At 47.2% G+C, this 14,250-nt stretch overlaps 1 protein-coding gene across 1 annotated transcript in view; it reads left to right on the top strand.

The window, feature by feature from the left end:
- Positions 1-14,250, top strand: part of LOC116939633 (calpain-1 catalytic subunit-like) — a 62,108-nt gene that overhangs the window by 1,963 nt on the left and 45,895 nt on the right. Inside the window, exon 2 of the mRNA XM_076062968.1 lies at positions 193-493. Within this exon, the coding sequence (XP_075919083.1) occupies positions 206-493 (288 nt within the window). The 5' untranslated portion in view covers positions 193-205. The remainder of the gene's footprint in view (positions 1-192; positions 494-14,250) is intronic.

The following is a 14,250-nucleotide window of genomic DNA, read 5'->3' as shown; positions in this document are numbered from 1 at the left end:
GGCCAGAATTCCACACACACACACAACTCTCACACAACTCGCACACACACACACACGCGTATAGTTGCACGTACCAACTCGTACACAGCACACACACACACAGCACACTGCGGTGGGCTACAAGGGTACACGGCGAGCCCCGTGGTAGCAGCAACAGAAGTTGTCGTCGTCGGCGGCGGCGGCGGCACGCAGATTGGAAGAGACGATGCCGTTCTTCTACATCGTGGACGACCTGCCCCAGTCGCCGTGCGCGCCCCGTCTGGAGCAGTTTGTGGAGCAGCACCACCGCCAGTACCGCGCCAGCGCTAGCGCCATCCGCAGCCGCGCCGAGCGCCTGCAGGAGCCGCCCGGGTGCGCCCCGCGGCGCTTCGCGGAGCTGCGCGCCGATTGCCTCCGCAACGGCTCCCTCTACGTGGACCGCGACTTCCTCGCAGGGGACGCAGTGCTGGGGCCCTCCCTGCGCGACCAGCGGTGCAGTTGGCGCAGGCCCACGGTCAGAGGCGATGTCGGGTGTCGTCGTGGTGGTGGTGGTGGTGGGTGGGTGGGGGGGGTTGATGCACAGGGTGTGACTTTACTGTGTTGTAAAAAGAGCTTCAGAGCTCATCGGATTCCTCCGGTATTCAATATTTTGGAAATGAAACGTATAAAACGACGTTTCGGGCAATGGGCCTTCTTCAGATTTGTGTGCAATGACGAATAGCCACCGCACATGTATCGTTGATTAATGTTGTAATGAAAATGGGCCATTGCCTGAAACGACGTCTATATCTTTTTTCGTTTTTTAAAGGCAATGTTATTGACGGATGTGAGTTTTTGTTGTTATTTGTGATTGCGGACCACTGCCAATGCATTGCCACCGAATAATTTGAGTGTGCGTTAGGGTGAGGTGTCTTTGTGTTAGAGTTAGTGGGGAGCGGTGGTGCAGTGATCAGCGCACTGTGCTACAAAACTGGTAACCGGAGTTACATTCCTGCCAACATCGGTGACGAATATCTGAACCGGTCCTGGGCCTCCCCCAGATCGGTTCAACCTTGAATGAGCCCTGTACCTGGTGCCGTGTGTAAACATCGGCATTGGGGATGCAAAGCTGACCCGACCGGGCGTGGTACTGGCCACCCACCCCCTCGTGTGCTGTTCCGGCTTTAAAAGACGCGCTCGCAAGTAGCACTTCAACAGTCTGTTGAAGGCTATACAGGGTTGATAGTGCATAGGTTACTCTGTGTGTCACTGTTAAAGAGTGTAGCCTGCATTATGTTACCATGCCAATATCAGCGTTGGTTCAGTGTGTGCAACATTTTGCGAGGATCCATATTATGCCATTGTGTCTTTTTGACCTGGGTCAGTGGCAGCGTGTGGGTCAATGTGTGTGTGTGTGGGGAGCGGTAGTGTAGCGGTTCGCGTGCTGCGCTACGAACCTGGCGACCCGGGTTCGATTCCCGCTCACGACCAACACCAGTGACGATTTTCTGAACCGGTCCTGGGCCACCCCTAGGTCGACTCAGCCTCAAATGAGGACCTGGTGTATAAAAAGTATAGAAGATGGCTATTATTCCCCACAAACTTTGCTTTTGTAACCAGGACTTTACGTGAAGGAATGGCACAAATGCACACGTTTTCTCATTGAAAATAGGTACATTTCAAAATATCACTGTCCTGGTCACAGAAGCAAAGTTTGTGGGGAATAATAGCCATTTTCTGCACTTTTGAGGCATAACCAATTAGGAAATAACACTTACTACCCAGGGACAATTTTTTTTCTTACACAGTGAATTATCATTGCGCAATCGGAGCGAGTGTCCGTGCATCCATTGGCAGCATGTTGGCATCATAGAGGTACGTGAACTTAGTGAGCACCCACTGAGATCCAAAGAGCTGCCTTGCAAAATATAAATTTGCATAAAAACACCGTGATGTTTTCTACACGATTATGCAGAGAGAGAGAGAGAGTGTGAGAGTTTTGTAAATTATAATTGAATGCACTCAGGAGTTTTAGACACCAATTGGGGATTTGTGGGCCATAGAGACAGAGAGAGATGGAGAAAACGAGACACTCAGAGGTAGAGATATAAACAAAAGAAGCACCAGGTACAGACACTATAATTTACGTACGGTCAGAGAGAGAGAGAGACACACACACTCATAAGACAAACACAGACAATGAGAGACGTAGTCGTAAACAGAAAGATGTAGCTTGAGACAGACACTAATAGAAACGCAGAGAGAGACATAGCCTGAGAGAGAGAGAGACACCCAAATAAAACTTACACGTGGAATTCTGAAACACCCCGAAGGAGATGGGGGGGGGACCTTGGAACAGGCACACTTGTAAAGATCAAGTTGTTTGGAATTAAAAGAAGAAAATCCACAACGAAGTGAATGTGTAAAAAAAGGGCACAGTGAGCGAACGTGAAGTCTGTTTCGGACAAAAAAAAACTTCCTTCTCTGCACCGCTAAATTTAAAGCGTACGACGATGCCTGATTTTATCGCCGGCATGTTTTGCGGTGCAGAGGAGAAATGAAAATGCTGAGAGGAAATGTAATACGTTGATTTTATACGGCAACTTGTGTTTTTTTTTTAGGAACTGCAATTATATTAGAAGTCATTGTGGCCCACACAAAATTCCAGGATATTACATTTGTATTCCATTCGTGCCATTACATGTTCCCCGTCTGTGTTTCTGCACTAAAGCTGCATTATTTATCTGCATGTTATTTCGAAATCAACATTTTATTTTGGTCTGCGCATTACGTAATATTTTTTTGCTAACATTCGTGCTGCATATTTTCTATGCGGAGATGTAAGGGACCCTATCTTCAGAGATCATTGATTAAATAATGCATTGCATTTACAAGTAACAATGATGATCATGCAATTTTGTGTCCTTAACATTGCCACAGTTCGGTAGCTGGTGGTACGAGGCTGGGTTACAGACAGCACTTAGGTGTTAAAATCAGTTTCTGTGTGAAGCAGAATTGGGAAAGCTGGCATTGCCACAATGGGACTTAATAACCACCATCACCACTTATTATCGTCATTTTACATGTACGATTTTGGCACAGGTGTCAATGCACACTTTAAACACACAGCTAAAGTCACACTCCCTTCTACATCGTGATGAATTGATAAAAAATCGTGCAGTAAAAAACACTAAAAAAAAAAAATGAATGGGGAAGTGGTACCGCAGTGGTTAGGGTATTGCGCTGTGAACCCCAGCAACCTGAGTTTGATTCCCAGCCACGAATAACATCAGTAGCGAGTGACAGCTTAATCGATTATAGGTCCTCTCCTTTAGCAAACGGCGCTGACCAGCATGGATACGTGTGGTCAAACAACCCCCAATGACAAACATGGTCTGGGGAAACCATCATTCATCATTGTATTGACGGAGGGGGTGGTGCATTCTTGTTTAAGATGTTAAAAATTCTAAATATCTCCCTGCCCCAATCTTTGGTAGTCCTGAGCCTGGAGTGTGGAAATTCCTTATTCCTTTGGTAGGGGGCCAGTGTCTGCATCGGCTAGACACAGGAAAACAATTGTTTACTTTTTGACTCACAGCAGCAGACACAACATTAACGGAGGAGAAAGGTTTAACATACGTACTCGTTGGTTCTTTCGGTAAAGTCGCGTAGGTATAAAATAAAATAAATCACGACGTTTCGATCGCAACACAAGCGGTCGTCCTCAAGCGGAAAAAATATAATCCAGCAGTGTAACTGCTGAACTAGCTAGCTGCTGAACTAGCTATCTGCTGAACTAGCTAGCTGCTGAACTAGCTAGCTGCAGAACTAGCTAGTATCCCTGCTGAACTGGCTAGCTGCTGAACTGGCTAGCTGCTGAACTAGCTATCTGCTGAACTAGCTAGCTGCTGAACTAGCTATCTGCTGAACTAGCTAGCTGCTGAACTAGCTAGCTGCTGAACTAGCTAGTTCCACTGCTGAACTAGCTAGCTGCTGAACTAGCTATCTGCTGAACTAGCTAGCTGCTGAACTAGCTAGCTGCTGAACTAGCTAGCTGCTGAACTAGCTAGCTGCCGAACTAGCTAGTATCCCTGCTAAACTGGCTAGCTGCTGAACTAGCTATCTGCTGAACTAGCTAGCTGCTGAACTAGCTATCTGCTGAACTAGCTAGTTCCACTGCTGAACTAGCTAGTTCCACTGCTGAACTAGCTAGTTCCACTGCTGAACTAGCTAGCTGCTGAACTAGCTAGTTCCGCTGCTGAACTAGCTAGCTGCTAAACTAGCTAGCTGCTGAACTAGCTAGCTGCTGAACTAGCTAGCTGCTGAACTAGCTAGCTGCTGAACTTGCTAGCTGCTGAACTAGCTAGTTCCACTGCTGAACTAGCTAGCTGCTGAACTAGCTAGCTGCTGAACTAGGTAGCTGCTGAACTAGCTAGTTCCACTGCTGAACTAGCTAGCTGCTGAACTAGCTAGCTGCTGAACTAGCTAGCTGCTGAACTAGCTAGTTCCACTGCTGAACTAACTAGCTGCCGAACTAGTTCCACGGCTGGATTCTATTTTTTCTGCCTGAGGACCACCGCTTGTGTTGCGATCGAAACGTCGTGATGTATTTTATTTTATACCTACGTGACTTTACCGAACGAACCAAAGAGTATGGATTCATGCAGTCGCGAAAGCTTCAAATCAAGATTTAACATACGATTGTCACGGTTGGCTACGTACGGTGCGAGTGAAGTTCAACATACACAGACGGTGGCAATTGCGGGTTTGTGAAGGGAGCGCCCAGCACTCGTACAGATATGTTAGCTGCGGACGGCAATCGAACTCAGGTCGCCGGGTTCATCGCATAGTGTGCCAACCGCTGCGCCACCACTCCACCCCTGATAGACATTTTTACTTCGTGGATATTTGAGATCCCATGCTATACCTGTATAAGAATGTAAAATTTCAGTATTGCTGCTACTTAATTCATAGATACATCATTTGCACAACTGCTATATATATTTTTTTAATTCATCCCTGATTCTGTGCGGACAATGAAATCTCACCACACGTAGGGACTGTAAGGGTGATTTACATCTTAAAATTAAGCGAATGATCCATAAATGCGTCATCGCCATTTAATTGTAATAACACAAAGTAGGGGGGGGGGGGAACTAAAAACGTTGTGGGACTGAGCTCAGGGCAAAACTGGCAGTATCCAGCAGAGGCTCCAGGAGCTGACCTTGGTCTTTGCGCCCAGTTGCTGATGTTTACACGCATAAACACGAGCTGTCAACGATACACCGGTTAGAATCCTTCAGTAAATGTTCAACGCGCGGTTGTAGAGAACTGAGAGTTTTTTTTTTCCCCCGTTGCCTGTCGTCTATTCCCATGACGTCTCGTGGTTTATGGCCATCGTGGGGCAACCAGCAGTGGTGCACGCACGCCGACGGTGACAGCAGCAGCAGCATCATGGGCAGCCAACTCGGCATATCTCAGTGCCGCTCCTGCGGGGCAGTCCGCAGGAGCGGCACGGGGAACCCAACGAGCGCACCATCGATCGGCCTTGGTGATGAGATTGTGGGTTAAAGCGCAGCGGAGCGCCGACGCACTTGGCACGCCGGCGCAGGGGGAGATTACCACCCCCACCCCACCCGCACCCCCAGCCGCATGTGGCGTTTGCACGGACGGTGAGATGCGCGCGGCTGCTCGGCGGCACGTGAGGATCTCCCCGTGTCCTCTCTCCCTCCCCTCCCCCCTCCGTTCCCCCGCCCTCCATTCCCTCCCTCCTTCCCTCCCATCCCTCCCTTCCTCCCCTCCCTCCATTCCCTCCCTCCCCTCCCTCCCTTCCCTCCCTCCCCTCCCTCCCATCCCTCCATTCCCTCCCTCCCTCCCCCCCTCCCTCCGCTCCCCCCTCCCTCCGCTCCCCCCTCCCTCCGCTCCCCCCTCCCTCCCCTCCTTCCATTCCCTCCCCTCCCTCCATTCCCTCCCCCTCTCCCTCCCTCCCCTCCCTCCATTCCCTCCCCCCCTCCCTCCCCCTCTCCCTCCCTCCCCCTCTCCCTCCCTCTCTCCCCCTCCCCCTCCCTCCGCTCCCCCCCTCCCTCCCCTCCCTCTATTCCCTCCCCCCCGTCCCTCCCCCCCGTCCCTTCTCCCCTCCCTCCGGTGCGCACGCGCACGACAACAAGAGCTCCCGCTCGCTCCGTGCGCGCGCCCTACCACGACGGCGCACCGAGAGCTCACATTTGTTCTCTTCGTGTTGTTGTTGTATTTTGCCAGGCAAAGCACCGCTGAGCAATATGTAGGAGTAGCTCTTGTGCCGAAGCGACCTGGCTACCACAAGCGATAGCTCAACGAAAGTGGCTTATCAGCATCATCATCATCATCGTGGAAATGTAACGCAGCAAAATACTCTAAACGCGTAACGTTGATTCTAAACGTGGAGGGGGGGAGGGGGAAGCAGGAGAACCCGGGGAAAAAAAATTCCATGCGACCACGGGAGGGGAAGAACATGCGAACTCCAAATAGACAGCAGGCGCGTCAGGGTCTGGACCCGAACCCCACGACCTCCTGTATACCAGGCGAGGTAGTTAACATCTCGGCAGCGTGGCGTCCACATAACGCCCACAGCCGCAGCGCACCGCCCTTCCAACACCGAGCCAGCAGTAAAAGCTGACGGCGCGTGCATCAGTGACGTTTAGGGCTTCACTCCCAGGAGAGAGAGAGAGAGAGAACGAGAGAGGGAGCTGTTTGTTCCGCCTTGAGTGAGAGGCGCAGTCGTTCGTGACTCTATGAATGAACGTGCATTCTTTTTCCAACCCTCTCCACGCGTCTTTATGTTTGGGATGTTTTGGTATCATGCCTTTTCCCGCATGCAATCTCGATGACGGGTAGCGCTGATTGTATGTGACCAGGGAGTTATTATTATCTAGCGTCTGCTGGGCCAGGTGGTGCTGTGATTTGAACGCTTGGATCACAATCCCGGTTCTAAGATTGACTCAGCCAATCATCACCTTGTGTGTGGGGGGGGGGTCTATAAAATGAGCGTGGCTATGTGGTAAGGCAATGGTGGTGATTTATATGGAAATTAATTAGCAATTTACATGGTTTTAGGCGAGGATAATGAATATAAGTCAAACGCACAAAGTAAAATGTGAATAATACGTAAATAGCACACGTACAGTATAAATGTAAAAAAAACACTATTTTTGTTACATAAAATGTCATTCAAAATATATCATGTATAAATGCTATACATATATAGTACAGCGTTAACAAGTGTTTAGATGTTGTGAAATTCGAAGACACGTCAACCCGGCGCAGATACCATTCCCTGCTTCCGAGAAGAAGGGTGATGTCAGGCAATGTCACGCGTGACATCCCCCCCCTCCTCCTGCACCACCCCCACCCCCTCGCCTTCTCTATCCGATGCAAATGTGTTGCCATAAATCTACGCCCACAAAGGGCGACGCGGCCACTTGTCGCTGCCTGTGGGGACGGCGCAGGCGAGAGAGGCGGTGACGTTGGTGGTGGTGGTGGTGCTGGCAGTGGTGGTGGTGATGGTGATGATGATGAGAGGCGCCGGCGGGCATATCGCCGTGACTGGCAGCAGTCGCAGGTGGCAACCTCGTCACGACTGTGACACGGGTTGCGCTGTGTGTCCTTAGAGCTATCGCCTCGCAGTCGGAAAACTTTGCAGGGTTTCAAATCCCGCTCGGAGGGGAAGCGACGGATCCCGCCCACCCCCCCCCCCCCATTAAGAGGGCTTGTCGAGGATGAAACTTGGTGCCATCGAACACGGCCTGTGGGCCAGCAACAAGATTATAATTATCGTATCCATGTCGTTTTAAGTCGAAAGGTGCTTAACTTGGGACTTGCCTGCTGCTGTCCAAGCGTTAACCCGAGCAGCCTTCCGCGATCAACTGCCGTTTTTTTATTTTTTGTCTGCAATTTCACGTGTTTTTGAAATGTAAACATGAAAACACAATTCATGCTGATCAATCGTGAGTGGACTCTTGTACTGTGATAATACGATATCACTGCTAGCAGCCTCTGATTTTCTCACGACAATAACACCTCGTAACATTTCTAACCAAATATTTTCACGGAGCACGTGACGCTATGATGTAATGTTGTTGATGGCATTCTAGGAATACTCCCTGTTTATATGCACGGGGAATGCTCATTTAATGCAGGCGTTTAAGGTGCTCGTGTTGCGGAAAGGAATATTGGTCTGTCAGTCTGTTGTCTTCAATCTGACAGCAATGACACGCTCAAGGTGACGGAGAGAAAGAGCAGTCATTCGATGTCTTTATTTACACAGGTACTAAGCCAAAGGTCATTCTTGGTGGAGTTTTTTTTGCGAAGGAGAGCTGGATAATACAGTAGTAATTCTGCACGAGACAAGTGTGTGTGTAGAGAGTGATGTTCACTATTATTACAGAAGTGCTGTAGTTTTATGGCACATTTTTTTTAATAGGTGGCAGTCTTTTTTAAAATTTGAGATGTGGAAGATGACACCGGCACTCAGTAGCCCGCTCTTAGTAATCATAAAACAAGAGGGTCGTGTATGTTTACAGCACGGCCATTTGATTTTGTAATTCTTCAAACTTTGCGATGCATTTTATGCTGCCATGCACCACAAAGAACAATGGGCAAGACAAAATCCCTCTCCTGATTTCATCCCAACCGTCGGTTGGTGATCCCAAGGGTTCTGCGGGTGAAAGGGGCCTTTCTCGAGGGGGCGATGATCGCAATTCTTCAATAGTAGAATTGTCGATTGGTGGGAAAGCCCTCCATTTTTAATAAAAATGTATTGTTTTGTCAAAATGTTTGTCAAGATGAGAAAGATACCCATAGAGTACGCAACAACGAAAAATATGCATTTGTTCTTGATTATGTTTGAAAATGCATGACCATTTATTGTGAAATATTTTTTTCTGGTCGTCCAATCACATTTCATGATATTTCTGCCCAATTTTAGATCAAACTCGATAGGCCAGTTCAACAAAAGATAGCCGAATGTATGCCCATTTAAAACCTTTTTGTTTAATGTGAATCAATGAGAGTATTTTCTGAATCCCCAATTCTGTAGTGCACATAAATCACGAAGGCCGTAAAGGAGATCCGATTGAATGACCAACATGTTTCGCGTCGTGCGCGGAGTGCTCAATTCCATTTGGTGGTCACCAAATTGTACGTTGGTGGTGAATTTCAGCTCATAATCCCTTTAATGGGTTGATACTTTTTTTGACATCACTTAATTGGGAAAGCCACAGCGATTGGCCCTTTTTTTCAGACCAGTCCTTACGATAGGAATTACGGAAATTTCCACCACAGGCTCAGGATCATTAAAACAAGATGACCGCTGTCCCCGCGCTTTCGTTGAGCAGGCAGATACTTTGATTTTTGTTCCACATTAACCCTTGTTTCCTATCACCAAACATCACCCGATCTCATCAGATCTTGGACCCTAAAGCAGGTGTGAGCCGAGAGAGCGTTTGGATGCTACGTCACCAACCTTTGCACAGACAGGTTCTTATACGACACGGTACTGAAGTCTACGGGGCTGAACGATTGGCAGCGGGGGGGGCAGTGTAGCAACATCCATTGTTGTACTGTATTTCTATGCTCCCGTGTGTTTTGCTCCCTGCCTTCACCAACCTGCTCTGAGTAGCGTGGCAAAGCTTGGTAAAATAATCCCCACTACCCGCCCAATGTGGGGAGGCCCCCATCAATAATGAGGAGGCCTTCGTTATTTTTTACTGTTATCAGCCTTTAATGTATTTCGATTGGATTTTATCGATAAGTGTGAGTGGCAGTTTTGTTTATGTTTGGCACTTTGAGATATTTCGATATGGAAGGAGCTTGACAAAACAAAAACAGATTTATTACCCAGATTGACAAATGGATGTACGCAATACAAGTACATTAACCCCTGTGACATCCAGATATCTAACCATTGCCGACACTGCCCATATTTCCCCTTCCCTGCAGGCCATCTCGTGCTTGTGCGGCGCAAGTGGGGTTAACAGTGCTCATGTCACGGTAGTGAGTCAGAACCTCCCGAGATTCTGGGCTGAAAAAAATAAACCTCAGCATTCCACTCGGAGTAAAAAAAAAGGGTTTCCCTGTTCAGCGACTTTAAAATGCAACGGAGCGCTTGTACTAAAAGCTCTTTCCTAATTGGTATTTTCCCTTGATCTGGCTGCACCCAGCCCTCGGGATGCAAGCCGTGGTGCTGGAAGCATAATCCCTCGTTGATGGGTACCGACCAGCCACGTAGACACGAGGAGAGCCCAGCGGTGGCCAATATCTTGAGCTGTGTTCTGCCAGGATGTGTCAATCAGTGGCTTCCAGTGATGGAGGAGAGCCTCATGCTCTGGCAGTACTGGCTGCTAATAGCGCAGTTGGCAATTAACCAGGGACATGCAATTAAAACTACACTTCATGAAAGGCCAATAATTTTTGCTTTTAAATTCTGAAATACTAAAAAAGGACAATCCCCAGTTTACCCTTACAGACATGAGGGTAAGTGCTATTAGTGAGACAATCTTAATGCTCGCAATGGGATTCAAGAGGGTGTTGTGGCAAGCACAAACCCAACCATCTATTTTCTACAGAGTATTGATTTTTTGGGTAGAGTAGTGGGTGCATTGGTGAGCACTGAGCAAATTGAGTTTCATTTCCAGTCAAAGGCCATCATCGGTGGCAAGTGATGTCTGACCTATGCCGGGCCACCAATCCTGACTGACCAGCGTGGAGGAGGCTTACGACCAGCAGTAAGACGGACAAAGGTTCTGAAAAAGTGTATTATAATTAGTTACAGTCGATATTTACACATCGTACCGGTTGCTGTCTTGTGGTTGAGTCAACCAGGCACCACGTTCACTCTGATTTCATACATAAAAACCCAAATCACCTAGATCGCAGCTTATAGAGCTAACCACTGCACATTTGCTTTCCATGCATGCTCACAATGAATGACGAAGAATTGTGTAGCCATAAAGACTCCTGCGGCAAGGGCATGCACGTGCGGGAATACACAAAGACAAAGAACCCCCATTATAGCCTTCAACAGACTGTAGGAGCAAGTGCTGTCAGTGAGCACCTACGATAGCCGGAACGCCACATGAGGGGGGTGGCCAGCACCACGCCCGAAAGCCTTTGTCTCCCAAGTGGCGATGTTTACACACCGCACCACGTACTCATTTGAGGCTGAGTCGACCTAGGGGAGGCCCAGGACCGGTTTAGATCATCGTCACTGGTGTTGCCCGCGAGCGGGAATCGAACTCCGGTCGCCGGGATCGTACCGCAGCGCAATAATCTCTGCGCTTACCGCTCCCCAGGAAAATACACGTGCCCATGCAGACACAAAGACAAAGATCCCCCATATAGCCTTAACAGACTGTAGGGGCAAGTGCTGTTAGCGAGCACCTATGAAGGCCGGAACGGTACACGAGGGGGTGGATGGCCAGCACCACGCCCGACCGCCTTTGTCTCCCTAGTGGCAATGTTTACACACCGCACCAGGTACTCATTTGAGGCTGAGTCGACCTAGGGGAGGCCCGGGACCGGTTCAGATAATCGTCACTGGTGTTGGCCGTGAGCGGGAATCGAACCCGGGTCGCCAGGTTCATAGCGCAGTGCGCTAACCGCTACACTATCGCGGACACGTGCACGCGCACGTGCACACGCACGCGCACACACACGCGCGCACACGCGCACGTGCACACACTCATGGGCACATTTAACGAGGTGAGGAGTGCCCATCTCCATGAGCAGCGCTGAGTAAAGGCTGGAAATTTCACATTCCTATGGTGGGAAGCCAGTCTTTTCTACGACGACGACTGCTTAATTAAAGATTGTCCGAGTGTGTTGAATATATTTGCCAGGAAGTTGAAATGTGTGCATCTCTTTGTAGCCTTGCAACCAAAATTGCATGTTAGAAATACTTGTAGTTGCCAAAATTGCTGTGATGGTGAACATTTTATTACTTTTTTTCGCCTCCTGACATCGCAATAACTTTTCATGGCCTTGCCACTCCGATTTAGATGAAGTCAAAGACAGACGCATTAGGCCAAGAAATGGGTTATTTAAAGCTTTTGTTTAATTGTGTCACAAATGTTGTGTGGTGTCCCCTGCTTTTTAAGCAGTTTAACTGTTGACTGGTAAGAGTGCACGGCACCATGCCTTGAGATATTGTTGTAAATAACATGGAGCTTTCCCTTAAGGTCTTCACGAGGAATTTGAAATTCACATTTGCATGCTATTACAGCACTGACGAATGGAAACTGCCTTCATTTGGGAAGATCGCTCAGTAAACAATAAACATATTAAGAGATACTTTTCAAATGCATTATATATTCCTGCGATGGTATTGTTCGTGCAATGCAATTGCAACAAAAAAAAACAGCCCTTTGAGTTTTGACCTGAAAAAAACCGCTACTAATTCTCCTGCAGATTAATGAAGACGTTCAGCTTTGAGATCCCAAACGTGCACCGCTTTTGCAGTGTTTCCATTTTTTATTTCGCACATCCTGGCATTCCTCAAGTGCAGCATCAATTAAATGGTGCTCGGGAGCATTGTGCTTGTTTTGAATTTTAATGGCCCACATTGCTCTCATGCTTCAGGTGCGAATGCCAGCAATGGTGGATTGTAAAGCTTTTGGCGCGTTGTACCCTTGCTGGGCATTGCAGCCGCCGCCTCCTCTTATTTCATTTCTCACATTGCAAATAAATACATCCACCGCGGGCAGAAAGGATATTTGGTGGATGTCCCCCCTCTAGCTACAGTTTATGCTGGCAGTGATTGTGTAAAGCATTCTACGATGCTGTTTAAGCAATACAAAATTGAAGTACTTCAAATAAATGTTTTACATTGTTTAATATTTAATATAGAAACTGATCGAACCGCAAATATGTTGTGGTATATTTGAAATGTATATGAATAATTATCGTTCCTCACCGAGAAAAACCTCGGCTCATGACTTATTTTGAGCAGGGTTTTGCTTTATTATTGATTACTTTGCTTGTGTCAGGAAATCGGCAAAGCAAAGCAATTGAATATACCCTATGCATAATTGGGGATTACCATCAAAAATCCATACAGGTCGGTCAACAATCTATTTAATTTGCTGAGACCTGCAGGCCACCACGGGTGATTATATCAATACACCTGTCAGCACTGCTTCCAAGTGCTGGGTTACAAGTATCGTGGCCGTAATATGGCAATGATATGATATTATATATAGTACAAAACAGTATCCACGATAATCGTATCATCCATTTAGTTAAATGTTGTATTGTTATATTATGATTATCATTGCTCAAGTTTTTTCTTAAATATTAGTCCTGTATAAATATTTCTGAAATAAACTTGTAAAGACCGCTATTATGGATTTAAAATTATTTATTTGCTAAATGTTTTCCAGAATAATTGATGGCGTGGCTATCATGTGATGTCATCGTTTTGAAATACCGAATGTGATTACTAGGTGAGAAAGTGATAATGGTTCTAAAACTTATGGTAGGCCCATTTGGAGTGACCTGCAGCTGAAGAACGTTCAAGTAATCTTTCGTCGAAAGTACACATCAGCAAAGCACAAAAACAACACAATAAAAATGAGAAATATTACAAGGTTAATGGGAAACTGATATCGCAATATTTAATGTTGTATCTTAGTAAATTATATTTCAGCAACTTTAGTTGCATATTTGTTTTTTGGGTTTAGCTGCGAGGTCCTTTTATGACAATTCTTGCCATTAACCCTCCACTACCTGACAAGATGGTCCCATTTTCTTGCCAACGTATTGATCAAATTCTGACCAGTAAAATTCCCACCGGTTGCTTAAAAATGTCCATGAGTGTATTAAACACCAAACATACGTATAAATAAATAATTTCCTTCTAAACTATGACAATTATTCTTCAGTGATGGAGGGACAAGGGCAATAACTTTGACATCAAACTAGGACGTAGCTTAACACAAAAACAAATCGTTATATCGGATGTGAAGCTCTATGTGCTGTCTACTTCTATGCCCGGCAAGCAAAAAAAAGCCACTTTATTAACGGAGCATTTTCATTCCCGCTTAGAATGTATATTGTTGCATCGATGGCGGTCTCCTCACTGCGTTCCAAAGAAAAACAGTTGTGGCTGTTACCACAGGTGCCATGCGGCCCTGGCCGTAGCATCCACTAGGTATGGTGTCCTCAGAAGTGTATGGAATAAACAGCGAGCACCAAACTCGTACAAGTACCGCATGTATCCGCCGCCTAATGACTGCGCAGTGCAGGTCACGCTGCCACAAG

This window comes from Petromyzon marinus, chromosome 6 (assembly GCF_048934315.1).
Source record: "Petromyzon marinus isolate PM22_M1 ecotype Great Lakes invasive population chromosome 6, UKy_Petmar_22M1.pri1.0, whole genome shotgun sequence".
Taxonomy (NCBI): domain Eukaryota; kingdom Metazoa; phylum Chordata; class Hyperoartia; order Petromyzontiformes; family Petromyzontidae; genus Petromyzon; species Petromyzon marinus.
The sequence above is the reverse complement of the archived record's forward strand: the minus strand, read 5'-3'. Positions and strand labels throughout refer to the sequence as shown.